Raw genomic sequence first — 17,500 nt, forward strand, 5'->3', positions numbered from 1 at the left:
TGGAGTCAGACAGACAGAAAGAGAGAGAGGTCAGTTCATTGTTACTTAGCCCATCTGTCTGTGTATTTAGCACTCAAGGGATGAGCGACAGAGAAGAGTAATGGCACAGAAGAGAACAGACAGGATGAAGAGAAGAGAAAGATAGAGGAGAACAGACAGGATGAGGAGAGGAGAAGAGAAGAGAAGAGAAGAGAAGAACAGACAGTATGAAGAGAGGGAGAAGACAGGGCTGATAACAGAGGAAGAGGAAGCTGAATAGAAGGCGATAGGAGGTTGGGTGGGAGGGTGGGGGGGCTTACCAGCAGAGTTCCACTAGAGAGAGGGGATGATATGAACAACACACACAAAGGAAATGTGTGTGTGTGTGTGTGTGTGTGTGTGTACAGCCTGTGCACCATCCTCTCTTCCTGTTTTGTATCTCTCTGTCCACACACGCACGCACGCACGCACGCACGCACGCACGCACGCACGCACGCACGCACGCACACACACACACACAGCTAGAACATGAACGTATATGGCACTGGTGGAGAAGGAAGAAGGAAATCAACAACTTTAGAGAAAGAGAGATAAAGAGTGGGAGAAGAAAGACGGAGAGAGAGGAAAGAGAGAGAGGAACCATGAATGGACTGGAAAAAAAAGAGAGAGGTGAGGAGCGTTCACACATGGAGAGGATGGGAGAGGGGAGGGGAGGGAGAAATAGAGAGTTAGAGAGAGAGAGAGAGAGAGAGAGAGCGGTCCGTACATAGAGAGGATGGGGGCGACAGCGTCCAGCGAGGCGATGAGGATGCCCGTCTCACATATTAAGGTTGTCAGCAGCAGGGCCCAGGTGGGCTCCCCATTGGCCTTCCCGTGTCCGAACACCTGAGGAGGACAAACAGCACAGGTCAACACACACGCGCGTGTGTGTGTGTGTGTGTGTGTGTGTGTGTGTGTGTGTGTGTGGAGATGGAGTATAAAATTGTTTGTGTGTTTATGTACCATTATGGAATAGCTCAAAGCCCTAAAACTACGGTTTGTTCCTCCATACTACATGACACTGTAGAACTGCCCAGTGTGTAAATGTCGAATACACATGAAGATATCGCTCTTCGGAGAGGGAACAACTAGTTGCATGATTAACTGCCTTTTTCTTGGATTTCAATAATATAGCGTACTGTATGACATCTGTCATAGCACCAGGAAGTACCAGAGAAACAGGAAGTGAGCTCTGACCTCCAGGAAGGGCACGATGCCGTCCCGTGCTATGGCCTGCAACAGCCTGGGGGCGCCGGTGAGACTCTGGAGCCCCGCCCCACAGCAGGAGAAGAACGAGCCAATCACAATCACCCACGGCGACGGCCACGACAGCGTGCCAATCACCAGGTTTCCTTTGACTGAATCTCCAAACCTGTGATGAGATAACACACACACACACACAAAGATGGCATAACAGTGCAACTATGCTCATTAGATTATTTCCAATCAGTATAAAACAAGGCTCCAGTAGGTTTGTAAATCTGTGTGTGTGTGTGTGTGTGTGTGTGTGTGTGTGTGTGTGTGTGTGTGTGCGTGTGTATGAATTCCTGCTTATGTGCATGAATATGCCAAAACAATTGGTTCATGATTCATGGTTGCAAGAGTTTATGAGCAATAACTGTGTGTGTATAAGCCTGAGTATGTGTGAGTGTGTGTGTCTATGTATACGCATAGACACACACCTGTGTATTCCCTGTGGTGTAGGCCTCAGACAAAAACTGAGGCGCGCACACACACACACACACACACACACACACACACACACACACACACACACACACACACACACAGAGAAACAGGCTCACTCACTTGTCCCGCAGGACGGTTCCCTCAATGCAGGCTCCAAACAGAACCACACAGGACAGGTCTGGAGGAGGCCAATTAAGGAACATAGCCCCCTGAGGGCAGAGCCCGAGGGGCACGCACACACACACACACACTCACACACTCACACACTCACACACTCACACACTCACACACTCACACACTGACCCTGATCACCATAGCTACATATGAAGACACACACCAACCAGTAACACACACCTGTGACAATAACAGCTCCACTTAATGTGACTCACCAGTAGAGAGCACACACTAGTGTTTCAGACCACAATCTCGCTAACATAGACACATACGATACGACAGACCAGACTGCACAGTCCAACACACAGTGGAAAATACTGAGCACAGACACGGACACATAGCAAGCACATGACATGACCAAGACTCCTGTATACAGTGAATATAATCACAAAGTACACTTTAATGCTAAATCCTGTGCTCACCAATAGGATTCAGTAAGATATCAGAATAGATGATAAATGTGTGAAAAAGGAGTAGGCAGTTCCTTTTAAACTGCTTAGACTCACTGACTTTAATCTCATTCTCTAATGTAACGATTAACTGAGCAAAACTGAAATGAGCAGCAACCAAGAAAGGTTCTCTTTGTCTCATCTCATCGCACTGATGCAACTGTGAGGCTTGCCATCGTCATGGCGAGCGTCTGAAGGATACAGATGAAGGTGGTGGTTCCTATGGCGAGGATGGTTCCTACGGGAATAGACTTCTGGGCGTCCCTCAGGTCACCTGATCTGTTCGATCCCGCCATGATACCTGAGGAAACAGCAGGGGAGACCACAAAGCTCAGCTCATCCATCTCACCTCGGAGAAAACAAACAATGGCAGTCGACGCAGTCTAAAGGGGTCCACATTTACAAAGAACAAATCACTTCAATGACTGCAGTAGGAGACACAACTCTCACAACTCACAGATGTTTGAATAACACATAAGCAATTATTGTTTACTTTAATTTATCAATAAAATGAATCCACCGATAAGATACATACACATTGAGAGAGCTTGATAAAAAGGCATACATCATGTATAAATGTACTGTATGCATCTGAGATTTAAATGTTTTGACAGTTCTGAGTTGCTTATGGACGTCTGAAAGCTGTGCATCTTATGACAAAGGTGTGTGTGTGAGTGTGTGTGTGTGTGTCTGTATACATGTGTACATGTATGTTTGTATGTGTGTGCATGAGACAGAGAGAGAGAGAGAGAGAGAAAGAGAGAGAGAAGGTGCATTTTTGTGTTTGTGTATGTGTTCTAAGAAGACCAGGTGTAAGAGCTGGACCAGGAACTGGTGTACAGTATGTGTTGAGTGTCATTGTCATTGTCAGAGAGATTGTGTCTGTATTTCTCTCAGAGAGATTGTGCATGTGTGTGTTTGTGTTGTTGTTGTGTGTGTGTGTGTGTGTGTGTGTGTGTGTGTGTGTGTGTGTGTGTGTGTGTGTGTGTGTGTGCCCATGTGTATAAGCATACCGGTCACTGAGGGGAAGTAGATTCCCACGAGCAAGGTGAAAAAGGTGGCGATGTCGTTGGACACATATGGCAAGTACATGTCCTGCGACGTGTTTGTGGCCGGCTTGGATGGAAAATTCATCTTCTCCACCAGCACGCCAGCAGAGCCATACGACGACCACATGTTCTCTGTGGGAGGTGAAAGGACAGAGAGATTGATGGAGATAATGTGGAGAAAATGAAGAAAAAGACAAAGAGGACAATATCTTCCAGTACCTTTCCGGAAATGTTGCTGAAATGTTCCCCTAAAGATGGCAGCTGCAGCAGCAACATTTCCGGAAAGGTACTGGCTCGATGAAATTCCTTCTGGACTCTATCCGACCACATAAAGACCTCGGGATACTTTGGTTTGGCTTTAGGGACCCTCTACTCACTACCACATAAGTGTAATGTTGTTTGGAACTGTAGAAGAGGTATAAAAATACCGTTTTGTAGCGGCAAAATGACATGCCCGGATCACTTCCAGGCAAAATGGTAAAATCAAACTTTCTCAAAACACATCCGAATGACATGATTTTGATGTCAACTCAACGTATGTACTCCCAATCATCCGTAAAATGATCTAAAGTGCATTACTCCGGATAATCCCTTTAAGAAGGCTGTGTTTTGGATTACTGTACTTTTATCTTTATTTCTTTCCTTGCAGTGAAAGTTGTACGAACTATACACTGTTGCATACCTGTGTGCTAAGACACTGCCAGTGTGAACGAGAGTTGATATTTCCTGACCTACGTGGGCTTCCCCTTCATAACCCTTCCCTTCACCCCACAAGAACCAAATCACTGCTGAGAGTCAGGGATATTCTCACTGAGCCATTTAACCTGGGCTTGAACCCCGTGTCCAAGACTTCAGCCTTGTTCCTTAGACCTGTCCACTGCTACTACACTCACACCCTCTTGCCCTCAGTACCACTCTGGCCTTAACTGACCAGTAAAGGGCCTTTATCCAGATAAATGAACCTTTTGTCTGGCTAATTCTCCATTTCAAGGTTGCTGACAAACCCTGAACCCTGCATTTCACTTCAGAATGGGACCGGACTTGACATCTAGCTCTAAATAACTGTGCACCCCATAGCAGGGTTAACACACTTAGCTGTAATAGCATTGTGTCTCCTAGTAAGGATGAATGAGACAGGCTGCCACTAAACGTGGGATCGATCTGGCACCAGATCAGAGAAGCAAAAAGGACATTTTTAGGACAGACACGACGCACTACATTTATTAAATTAGACACGTGTATCCCAAATGACTCAAAGCACACAAGCATAATTGTTGTTTTTAAGTGGATGGGTAGAGTGATGGTGACAACAATATGAACAGTGATGGTTCAGTTTAAGGGGAAGGGCGGGCAGGTTTGGTAAGCATAATAATGATGTGGGCAGCCGTGGCCTACTGGTTAGGGCTTGTAACCGGAGGGTTGCCGGTTCGATCCCCGACCAGTTCTATTCTGATGTTTCTCCAAGGGTTAGCTTTAGCAGATGGGTGAGCGTACCTAATATAACCCCGCTCATAAGACCAGGAATGCCCTGCACTTCTGTGACCTCGTTTTCTCTGAAGTACTCGTTGCACGAGGCGTTGAGCCAGGGTCCATCGCAGAAAAGGCTCCAGAGCTTGGTGGTGACAGTGATGTTGTCGATCATCTCCGTCTTCAAGCACTTGTCGAAGTCGTGTTTCTGGAGAGAACGGTTCCCAAGCAGACAAATCCTTAAAAATGACAAGAAGAACACTTTCAGGAACAACACCTGGAGGGGGCAGCGCAAATACTGACAGCAGAATGGCTCTCAGGCAGAAGCAGATAGGAAAGCTTCTACCCACACTCAAAATATCATGTCCACTGGTAAATATTCTGTTTTGTATCTAATCTTTTAAAAAAATTTGTTGAGCGTATCCTTTCATTCAAAAGCAATATTTCCTATAGCATGTGTTCTTAGTAGACACCGATATAACAATTTTAGTGTTTAGTGTTAGGGCTAGTTGCTAGTGCATTTATTTTTGCTAGTACTCTCCTTTATGTGTTGAGCTACAGTTAACTGTGTGTGCATTGAACTCACGGAAAATCTGGGGGCTCAAAGATGGTCTTGATGACGCCAGCATAGATAGCGAGGATGGACAGCACCACGCACGCCAGGAAGACCAGGGCCAGCTTGTTGACGTACTTGACGCCCACAAACACCACCAGGGACATGAGGGCCAGGCATGCAGTGCCGTAAACACGCATGTTGTTCAGCATGGCCTCTGCCTCAAACTCCTTCTCTTCCGCTTTGAAAATGGCCGCACTAGGCACTATATAGGTCTAGGGAGAAGAGAGGAAGAGCGTAGATGTTCACTTTATTTCATCAGCAGGTGGCCAAGCTAAAGTCTGGTCAAGCTTGAAAAATGGTTAGGAACATGTACATAATAAGTGTAATTTCTTTGAATATATAATAATGTATTTACATTCCCGAGTAGAAATGGGTTAAGTTAATATTTACCATGTAATACTCTAATAATAAAACAACAGACCAAAATTCTACATACAAACATCTACAATGAACATATACTGTATGCAAAGCAAACAGGAACTAGGATTGGATTGCCTTACCAAGAGAATTTCGATGGTACCCAAAATGTACATAGCTCCTGCAAATGTGGTGCCCAGATAAAAGCAAAGTCCTACAGCACCCCCAAACTCCGGACCCAGGGACCGAGAGATCATGTAGTATGCGCCTCCAGCTACAAATGAAGTAGGGTGACACATTAGTTCCTCAGGGACCAGTACCAGGGGCAACACATTTGTGATAATCACCCCATTACCACATCTTGATTGGCATTACCACAAAATTCAGAATCATGTTTGAGATTAAAGCCATAGTGGTTGCTGGCTTACTGTGCCTAGCATGCTTTTAGGTCAGGGGAAATTAACTTTTCCAAACTGGGCTGAGCATTTAGCTTTAATTAATGCTTTAGTGGTTGATGGCGTACTACAACATACCACAACATACTACATGTCAGGGAAAATTAGTTTTCCAAACTGGGCTGAACCTTTAGGGTAAAGCAAAGATGTTATTACAGTGCTAAAGAAATAACAACTCATCTGAAAGAACCGGGGATGATTATAAAATCACAGCAAGATATATTTGAATAAAATGAGATGACCCCCAACCTACCTGGAACAACACCATTTGTTGCAATGGCACTCATTGATATCGCTGTCAGCATGGTCTGTGGAGATCAATAAGAGATTAATGAGGACAGAATGTGATGCATCTACATATGTCATCAAAGTGCTTCAGACATGTGGCATTAATCCAAGTCAAAGCAACATGAGGTCCTTTCGAGACACTGGACAATGAAAAAAAACAAACAAATCAGGGCAACTCATCAAGGGTGGGATTTAGTTCCTTTTCAGTGTTTCAAGAACATTAAACGTTTGTTTTTTTTTCCCCCACAAGGATATCTGCATCTGGCGCTTATGTAATGCACCCGTGCGCCTGCCGTCCTTGAGTTGACACGGTCGGACTGACCAAAATAAATCCCCTCACTGATGCTTCCTGTGCCCCCACCCCTACCACCCCCTTGGCCCTCGCTGCTAAAATCTGGCCCAAAGCCAATTAGCTGGTAATTTACCTCGCAGTGAAGATTAGGCCGCACAGGCAGCAGACTGTTAGTACGGAGGTTGCTCATCACACGGAAGTTCATAGCCGCTATTCTGACTGAGTCTGGCTCAATTCATCAGTTCAATTCCATCACATGGAATTGGGCAACATCGTTTGTTATGTTCATACTGGACCATTTTTCTCCCCAGAATGTCAATACTTTACAGTTTCCTTCCCACTCAATGTTCCTCTGATTTTATCCATCTTTGGAATTGAAAGATTAGGGTGAATTAAAAAATTTAATTTAATTGAATTGCAGATAGACAACGAGCAGAAAGAGATAAATGTGGAATCTCAGTGGAACGTCAACAGAGTAAATGGAAAACACTGAGCTTCCTGAATGACTGTAACTCGCTCGGAAAGAGTAACTTGAAAAAAGTGAACTCGTGAGACGAGAGCATGTGACAGACTAACCCTGTGTAGACTAACACCACAACTCCCTGTGTGTGTTTGTGTGTGTGTGTGTGGGGGGGGGATGGTGGTTCATTTCATTATAGCCATTACACAACACACACTCAGAGGACATCTATCTAGTCGTTGTCCTCACCACCTCAGTCGTGACTCGATCAGACAGACAGACACACACACACACACACACACACACACACACACACACACACACACACACACACACACACACACACACACACACACACATAAACACACACACACACACACACACACACACACACACACACACACACACACCAGGCCCACATCTGTCCCTCTCTGAACAGATTAACCCTCCCTCTCTGTCCCCCTTTTAATTTGTCTGTTCGTGTATCTATCACTTGTGTACGGTGTGTGTTCGCTAATGTGTTCTTACACACATCTCTTTCAAACGCATCTTAACTCCCTTGCGAGGGGAATTGAATTGATTGAACTGACGGAATTAAAGTGAACCAAAATGAACTGAAATAAAGTGGTCACATGACAAATTACATCAGAGGAAGGGAGTGTAACGGAGCGCGCAAACTCTCCGGTTGTGTCATTGTTTGGGCGGGGTTATAAATAAGAGAGTGGAGCGGGCAGATCAACGCTGACGCTGACGCTGCCGGTGACGTTGATGACACAGCCAGCTGCCAGCCAGGTCGTGGCAAGTGCAGGTGGCACTGTCTCCAGAAGTGATCTGGGCTAAACTTGGAGCCAGGGAGCAGTGGCCACTGACACATTCATTGACTCTCGTAGGGAGTGGCTGATAAGAGCACAGTACACGCACGCACGCACACACACACACACACACACACACACACAAATTCTAACAAGTGCAGACATTCTTTAACTTGCATAGTACATGATCAACGGCATATGAGCATACAAAACCTATTCAAAAACGTATCCAATCAAGACAAACTGCATCTAAAAAAGCAAAAGTACATGTATGGAATGGGGTGTTAGACTGCAAAAGCTGTTGAATAGTATATGGCTTGAGTGGTGGTGGTGTGTGCATGACGTGTGTGAAGTGTGTGCGTGTATGGCTCGCGCCAGGCACTCACACAGGAGCAGGTCATGGCCACGATGATGAAGGACTCAAGGATGCCGGCGGTGCCGACGATCCAGGTCATTCTCAGGAAGAGGATGACCCCTAGGATGTTCTGCAGGCAGGGCAGGTACACGCCGATGAACGTGCCCATCTGGGGGCTCTGGAGTTGGGGAAGAGAAGCAGAAACAACCGGAACAATTCAGCACAACCCCAAGTCAGCACAACCCAAACACATCTACATGTAGCACCACAGAGATTAAGATGTGCGTCTCAAAACATTACTGTCTATCAACACGTTCCCATCCATCCCATGCGTATATGAAGCTATGGAAAAAAATATGTGCTATTATGATTATTATTCTCAATACAGCCGTATCAATACATATCTAATATATTATACTGTATGTAGGTAAAGACTGATTGTGATTGTTTTGTCCCACAAATAACTTACAAAAAAAGCTTCAAAACGACATCATCTTATTCTATGAGTACTGCATCAATCGATAGCGGCAATAAGAACACTAAGATGCCTTTCAGTGAGTGCATTTCCGACAACAATAAACCACAGAATATTCATCTGCCGTGATCGAAAGATACATCATTTAGTGTCCAAGTTAATTAATGACTGCTTTGCCCGTGTTCGATAACTCGTCTGCGAGACGCATCAAATGAATATCCTCCACCCCTCCCCCTCACCACTGGAGCAAAAACAAGTCCCCACAAAAGAAAAAAACAGCCTTTCAATAAATACATGCTTAAGTGAAACAGAGGGCAATAGCAACCACAAGAGCATAGAGCACTGTGGAGAAGCCTTATCAGCAGAGAGGAGGGCAGTGAGGAGAAATAGTGCCCTCAGGAAGTAGGCTAATGAAGGGCAAATCAATCATCTGTCCGGCAACAACACGTTCAATGCATACCACAGTATCTATAGCCTAAAGTCTGAAGCCCATAGTCTATAGCCTTATCCGCATCATTGAGTCTACCAAAACCTAGGTGCCACAGGCAACATCAGGGGCTGAGGAAACCTCCTTAACTCCATTATCTAACGCAGCGGCAGCAGATCTTTTTGGACTACATCTTACCATGGGTACTGAATTAAAGCCTGACAACGGCCAGAGGAGCAAGTATTTGATTAGGTTGTGGTCACCATACATAGTCTCATGGTCACAAAGGGTGCTGAAGGTGTAATCTAAGTCTAAGAAGCAAGCAAGAGCTAAGGTTTGGAAAAACAACTTTCTCATTCCAAAAAGCTTCCTCAAAGGGGTTGTGGAGATGGGACAATTCTTTGTCATGACAAATTCCTGGAATGATATCCATTTCCGTTTACATTCCGTTGGTGTCCAAGACCAACCACAAAGCAGAATGTAAGGAATGTACTCGTTGGGGTTGTCTGACCCCTTGATGCTGGCAAGGGAAGTCTGCAGACCGCCAAAAAGCATCTCCCGCCCTGAGAATGCCGAATTTTGAGGCAGGCAGAAAAATAAAATATTTGCGTGGGCGTTCAAAGTGCAGAGAACATGGTCACCCTGGTCAGGGACTCCATTATGCAATGTATGGCTTGCAAAAGGCTTGAAGATCAGATAAATGCACAGGGGTATGTAGATAGCGATGTATGCTCGGCACTTCAATCACAGCCTCTTTGAACTAATGCTAGCGCAGGTTTATGTCATCCTAATGTGGGTGAAATATCCTGACCCAGCTCTGAGCTACCTCTACTCATATCCAGCTTTGGCTTGTTTCAGCACTCAGAACTGGTTTTATGTGGTAACATCTAGAGGGCACTTCAATGATGCCATGTCTTTTGAACAAAGATGTTGGCATAACAGCAAGATTAATATAAAAAAAAAGAAAAAAAAATCCCAGGGTAGTCACATTGAGACTGTGAAAATGTCTAGCTATAAAGAAGAAGAATGAACTGAACTGCTCTGAACTTCACACGAGGGCGACTTCCTAAACGTGAGTGCTTCCCTGACTGATGTGGCAAATAAAAATAAAACTTTTATTGGAGCTCCAGTGTGCGGCCATTTTTTGTCATTTTTATGCTTCCCTGACTGAAACGTTTCAACTGCTGCTGATGGTAAGATGTTTGTCAGATGTAGGCCAGTGTTGGACAGTAAGCTCGTCACCTTGATCGCTTTCTTCTTGGCTCCCTCGTCGTCGTCGGCCTCCTCGTGCTCCCTGACCCCCTGCGTGAGGTTGGTGTAGTTGGCCAACTTGCTGAGGAGCGAGGACACCATGGGGTTACTGTCCATCTCCTCCTGCAGGACACAAACCAGAGCCACAAGACACGGTCATCCAACAGACAACAATGACAAGAGAAACAGGACACATTCATTCAACAGACACCAATGGCAAGAGCCACAGGACATCCAGTATTCATTCAACAGACACCAATGACAAGAGCCACAGGACATGGTCATCCAACAGACACCAATGATTTCTGATTTCCGTCTTAAGAAATAGAAGTGTGCATGTGTGGGTGTTTTAAAGGTGTTTTGGTCCACTTCACTTTTTGAAAAAAAAAAAAAAAAACAGTTTTCCACACTATGTTCGTTCGTTAAATCAAAACTTGGGAGTGTATTTTGTAAAATGACAGGCTTTTTTTTCCAACTGAAGGCTATAAATATGTGTGTGTGTGTGTGTGTGTGTGTGTATGTATGCGTGTTTGTGTGTGTGTATGTGTGTGTCTGTGTATAAATATATAGTAAAAACTATGTCTATGTAATAGCAGCTTAGACATTCACAGGCACGAAAATAGACCCAGCTGTGGGCAAATTATGTTACTCAAAATTCAACAACAAATAAGAAAAATAGTGGTTTGCAGTCTAAGGCTGTGGTAGCCAAAAAAACAAAAACAGCAAGGAAGATCTCCAAGAGCCCAGAGATGGGCCTCACAGACGAAGCACAATATCCATCTGTCACAAGCGTTCGATGACTGACCAGCCATACCATCTCTCTGTTATTCTGCCTGAGACTGTCTCTCTTAACGGACAGAGATGAGTGGCAGCCTGGTGTTTCAGGTGATGTATGTGTGTGTCTTTATGTGTGTGCGTGTGTGTGTGCATATGTGTTTGTGTGTCAGCATGTATGTACTGTATATATAAATTAAACATATGCATGTATGTATACAGTATGTATGTATGTACAGTATGTATGTGTGTGAGTGTGTGTGTGTGTGTGTGTGTGTGTGTGAGTGTGTTTGCGCATGTGTACATGTATGTGTATGTTTACCTCGAACAAGGCCATGTTTTTGCCGTCGTACAGTGTGCCTTTGTCATTGTCTGTGTTGTTGATGAACGGGCTGCTCTCCTTTGGGTTGCCATCACCTGAAAGCACAACGGGGAAAGAGAGGAAGGTTATGAGACAAGGCCGACACCACAGGCGTCAACACTACACCAGTCATACAAAGGGGAAATCATATGCTGCACGCACATGGCTCTTTTCAAACAAAAACATGGAATGTTCTAGAGTCCACAATCCCCCCACACCCCCCCCCCCCCCCCCCCTTCCGTGGCTCCGGATCGATGTACTTTAAATTGGGTTACAGAGGAAATCAATGCTTTCTGCTCACTTGTCCTCGTCAGAGCAGTAAAAGGCTGCTGATGGTTTGGACATTACAGACCGGGATTTTAATGACTTCACATGACATGATAAATATCCGGACTTCACCAATGCGTGCCGAGGTTTACATGTTACAACCAAACCGGAGACTTTCATGGCGTCTGTATTTTACCAAAGACCAAAGGCTTAACGGCGACCTGAAGACTGGTGATGGTTGTGTAAGTGGCCTAGTAAAATATGTCAATAAAATAAGTCAGACCAAAATAAATCAATAAAAAGCAACAGCGGTGTGTGAGTGACACAGAAAGAGAGAGAGAGAGAGAGAGAGAGAGAGAGAGAGAGAGAGAGAGAGAGAGAAAGAAAGAAAGAGAAAGTGGGTGTGCCAGCTTATGGTCAGAATGGTCAAAACATGGTTGGCTTTCAAGTGTCTAATTAAATTTGTGCTTTCCAAGGATTGTTTAAAATCTCAAATTTGTAACTTCAAAAGAACTGCAAACCCAGCCTTTGACCAAAGCTTTATATAGAAGCAAATAAAATCAGACATGTCTTTATTTTTCAGGGAAGTACAACACACTTGGGGTGTGCGTCAGTGATTTTAGTGACTTAAACTGAACTTCGCAGCACAACATGATCCTGCATTTCCCATAATGCAATTACACGACCATTGCAACCAACACATCACCCCTAAACACGTCACTTTACACTTCACAACATTCTGCTCAGAGGCACCAATATCACAAGACTAGGAATTCACTTAGGCACTCAGACAGCCATCTTTGACACAGATCTGGCCTGCTATGATACCACTATCATTTGTCTGGGTCTGCATATGACTCTGATTTTCATTTGGCCTGTCAGACAGTGCACGCACACACACACACACACACACACACACCCACACACACAGACAGACACACACACACACACATCTGGGCATCGTTCTCACTGGCATTTCCCCCACAACGGTCTGAAACTCCGCAGCCGCCCCGGGGAACATTCCGGCATGCTACTGCGACTCAGGTCGGACGCTTTGACGTTCTCTCAGGGGCGCAGTGAGGAAAGCAAATGTTTTGACGTGGAGTGTGTGGAAAGCAAGCCACCTTTAAGTGCCTCTCATGCAGCCAATGCCGATACACTGACCTGCTAACATGGGCACCAAAAATTAGCTCATGGGCTCCATAAACACAAGGCATGTGGAGTAAAAGGTGTCCCGTGACCCAGAGTTGCGTAGGGAGCATCCTTTACAAGAACCAATTGAGGAGGGCTACTGAAGGTCACACAAAAGCCTAGAAATTACAGGGTCAAGGTCTCTGTGGAACACACTGCTTCCATTCCTTACAGAAATACAAAAAAATAAATACTAAATGAATTCTTAACGATTTTCAGTTTCAATATTCCCTAAAACTGTGCAAAACAAATCATTTAATGTGTATTAAGGGGTCATTCCTTTGGGAGCCCCCTTAAGTTGACCTGAACCTGTTGCTACTGTATATACAGTGCCTATAGAAAGTCATCATACCCTTTTGAAATAGTTACTTTTTTTGTCTTACAGCCTGAAATCAAAACCCATTTTAAAAAAAATCTTTTCCAGTTTTATTAACAAATTTAGCTGTACAACATCAAAATAATGAAAAAAAAGTAAACAGTTCTGAAAATTAATAAAAAATGAAAAACTAGAATAACAGGGTTGGAAAAGTCATCATACCCCTGACTTAATACTTTGTAAAGCTTCCTTTTGCTTTCATTACAGCCATCAATCTGTTTGGATATGTCTCTATTATAGCTTTGCACACCTAGATAGGGGAATATTTGCCCAATTTTCCGTAAAATGTTAAAATTTACTCAAATTCTATAGGGAATGGCGATGGACTGCTCTCTTCAAGTCAATCCACATATTTTCTATAGGATTTAAGTCAGGGCTCTGACTTTGCCACTCAAGGATATTCACCATCCTATCCTTAAGCCACTGCTTTGTTCTTTTGGCAGTATGTTTAGGATTATTGTCGTGTTGGAAGGCGAATGACCTCCCCATCCTCAGCTGTCTAGGAGAGGGACGCAGGTTTTCCTTAAGAATGTGGGTGTACTTGGCAGCATCCATTTTCCCTTCTATCCTGACCAATTGCCCAGTTCCCGCTGAAAAGAAACATCCCCACAACATAATGTTGCCCCCACCATGCTTCACACTAGGTATGGTGTGTTTTGGGTGGTGTACTGTGTTGGTTTTCGCCAAACATTGCGCTTGGAGTTCAGTGCAAAAACACATCTGGAATATTCTGCTACCATGTGGAAAAAGCTTATATGGTCAGATGAGACCAAGATCAAACTTTTTGGAGACTAAGATTGAAGTTTTTGGACTGAGCTCCAGGCGCTAACCAAACACAGTATACACACCCAAACACACCCAAAACACACCATACCTACTTTGAAGCATGGTGGGGGCAACATTATGTTTTGGGGATGTTTCTCTTCAGCGGGGACTGGGCAATTGGTCAGGATAGAAGGGAAAACGGATGCTGCCAAGTACACCAAAATTCTTGAGGAAAACCTGCGTCCCTCTCCTAAACAGCTGAGGATGGGGAGGTCATTCGCCTTCCAACACGACAAAAATCCTAAACATACTGCCAAAAGAACAAAGTAGTGGCTTAAGGATAGGATGGTGAATATCCTTGAGTGGCAAAGTCAGAGCCCTGACTTAAATCCTATAGAAAATATGTGGATTGACTTGAAGAGAGCAGTCCATCGCCATTCCCTACAGAATTTGACTATTTTTTAACAATTCTGCACGGAAAATTGGGCAAATATTCCCCTGTCTAGGTGTGCAAAGCTATAATAGAGACATATCCAAACAGATTGATGGCTGTAATGAAAGCAAAAGGAAGCTTGACAAAGTATTAAGTCAGGGGTATGATGACTTTTCCAACCCTGTTATTCTAGTTTTTAATTTTTTATTAATTTTCAGAACTGTTGACTTTTGTTTCATTGTTTTGATGTTGTACAGCTACATTTGTAAATAAAACTGGAAAAGATCTTTTTTAAAATGGGTTTTGATTTCAGGCTGTAAGACAAAAAAAGGAACTATTTCAAAAGGGTATGATAACTTTCTATAGGCACTGTAGGCTCGAAGCCAAACCCTGAACTGCACCTGCAACCTGGGGTAGACATTTGATTTTGAAAATGTGTACACCTACTGTACCAGTCACAGACAGATTTTGAAAAATTCACTGGCCACTGGAAATTAAACTACTACTTTGTGTGAATTGTGTCTAAAATCTGCCAGCCATTTTTTCAGATTGTACCACCATTTCACTGGTGGTGCTTATTTCCACCCCTACTTGCAAGCACGCAATAGACTACTTCAAATTGCCCTGGAACTCCTCTCCAAATGAAGTGCAAGGGTCCGAGTCATCTGTGTCCTGTGTTTGGCCTTTACGCTGGTAACTTTTACTGCTTCATCCAGGTGCCTTCTGTAAGAGGCTTCCACCTTAAGCCTTAGAGTAGTGACTGGACAAATCCCTCATGTCCTTGCATCGATACTTTTATACACACACTTGTGTTACACACACCGGCATTGTTGTAGCCTATGTGCCAACTACACTGGTCTGGACAGGTCAAACTCTGAAAAGTAAAAGTGTCTGTGTGTTAGATGCTATCTCCGATATCTCCCATGATGCATGGTTCATGTGTGACGGTCACCTTTAACCTGTGTAAATCCAAACATGGCCCAATCCTATTTGAAGGAACAGGCTAATGCTGGGAGCAAGCCTTAGCAGTGGGTCTAATTCTGGTCCCAGGGCTGGATGGTGACTTGCTCTACGCATCTGTGGTGGATTACAAGACTGAGTTTTCCCAGAAATCCCTGGAAAAAAAACACTGCACATGTATAACAAGACCAGACTTCCTAAAAGCCTTAACATTATAACTACTTTTCTTTCCGATATTTTATACCATTGAAGAGCAAAGACAATTGTAAGAGTCTTCCGTGGCAAGAATTGACTTTCCACACAGCCAAAGGCAAACAGCAGAGAGTCAATGACAACTTGTCAAAGACCAGGGACTGAGAACGGCAGCACCTCTTGACATACGGTCACCATGGCTGATCCATTACAGACACAATCACACTCCCAAGCCTTCTAGGCTAACGTAGCCCATCTAAGGCACATGACTGCACACTGGGCATACATTAAATAAGCTCCTAGAATGGGCATACATTAAATAAGCTCCTATACATTAAATAAGCTCCTAGAAGGGGCATACATTAAATAAGCTCCTAGAATGGGCATACATTAAATAAGCTCCTAGAATGCGTTAATCAGAACAAGCCACAGAAGCAAGCCAGCTGTAAGTCATAACGAGTCCCTCGGGGTAATAGACAGATGTGTCAATCAACTACGAATGAGTGTATAGTGGACTTGCTAAAGTATTTACAGGATATTACCTCCCATAGATATTTTTCCACCCATGCTGGCACCCTTATGAGCATGAACTAATGTGTGCATGTGTGTGTGTGTGTGTGTGTGTGTGTGTGTGTGTGTGTGTGTTGAGGTGTGAGGTATGACGCTAAACAGTATGATCCGTTCTCCTGAGGCTTGAGCCACTTTCACTTGAGCAGAACAGGACCGGCCATGACCTAGTTTATAACATCACATTTGCATCATTGCTGCCGTCATGCGCGCACACACACACACACACACACACACACAAACACACACACACACACACGGGGACAGGTCAAGTGGTAAGGGGAGAGAGGGAAACAAAAAAAGAGACAAGAAAATGAGTGAAAGGAGCAGAGAAACAACAAGAGAACGGAAAAGTGCAACAGTGGAGGCTGCGTGTGTGTGTGTGTGTGTGTGTGTGTGTGTGTGTGTGTGTGTCAGTGGAGGCTCACATCATTCAGTCCAGCTTATTGTGCGTATGTGTGTGTGTGTGTGTGTGTGTGTGTGTGAGAGAGAGAGAGACAGAGTGAGAGAGAGAGAGAAACAGAAAGAGAGAGAGAGAGTGTGTGTGTTTGTGTGTGTGTATTGAACAGAGTGAGGGAAATGATTTTTGCTTAGGGCAGAGTATGAGTGTGTGTGTGTGTCCACAGTTAGTGGTGCAGGGATGAATCAAGATGCTCAAGATGCTCCTCATTCCTCCATCAGTCCGACTACAATAGCAAACCCTCACACGAGAGGCTTACTGTAGGTCTGGCCCGGCCTAAACAGACCATCATCAAAAACGTATCCCACGCACTGTTTAAAAACAATGCACTTGGTATGTCAGACCAAAAAAAACACCAGATGGGATAAAATACCATACACACATTCCTTTCACTGGTTGAAGTTCCACACACACACACACATTCCTTTCACTGGTTCAATTTCTCTGGTAGTTAGATGTGAGCTGTCAAGAGACTGACAAGAAGGCAGAGAGATGTGTGCAACACTTCACCTTACCTGTA

The 17,500-nt window shown here is 44.3% G+C and overlaps 1 protein-coding gene across 3 annotated transcripts in view; it reads right to left on the reverse strand.

Moving 5' to 3' along the window:
• Positions 1 to 17,500, reverse strand: part of slc12a7b (solute carrier family 12 member 7b) — a 72,530-nt gene that overhangs the window by 21,448 nt on the left and 33,582 nt on the right. For all 3 annotated transcript variants that reach the window (XM_062521203.1, XM_062521204.1, XM_062521205.1), the window contains exons 2-13: positions 11,731 to 11,825; positions 10,626 to 10,757; positions 8,513 to 8,659; positions 6,528 to 6,582; positions 5,963 to 6,093; positions 5,433 to 5,674; positions 4,874 to 5,085; positions 3,344 to 3,511; positions 2,533 to 2,631; positions 1,828 to 1,885; positions 1,216 to 1,390; positions 746 to 864 (exon numbers count right to left, since the gene is read on the reverse strand). In XM_062521203.1, the coding sequence (XP_062377187.1) occupies positions 746 to 864; positions 1,216 to 1,390; positions 1,828 to 1,885; positions 2,533 to 2,631; positions 3,344 to 3,511; positions 4,874 to 5,085; positions 5,433 to 5,674; positions 5,963 to 6,093; positions 6,528 to 6,582; positions 8,513 to 8,659; positions 10,626 to 10,757; positions 11,731 to 11,825 (1,633 nt within the window). The remainder of the gene's footprint in view (positions 1 to 745; positions 865 to 1,215; positions 1,391 to 1,827; positions 1,886 to 2,532; positions 2,632 to 3,343; positions 3,512 to 4,873; positions 5,086 to 5,432; positions 5,675 to 5,962; positions 6,094 to 6,527; positions 6,583 to 8,512; positions 8,660 to 10,625; positions 10,758 to 11,730; positions 11,826 to 17,500) is intronic.

Source organism: Sardina pilchardus, chromosome 19, assembly GCF_963854185.1.
Source record: "Sardina pilchardus chromosome 19, fSarPil1.1, whole genome shotgun sequence".
Taxonomy (NCBI): Eukaryota; Metazoa; Chordata; class Actinopteri; order Clupeiformes; family Clupeidae; genus Sardina; species Sardina pilchardus.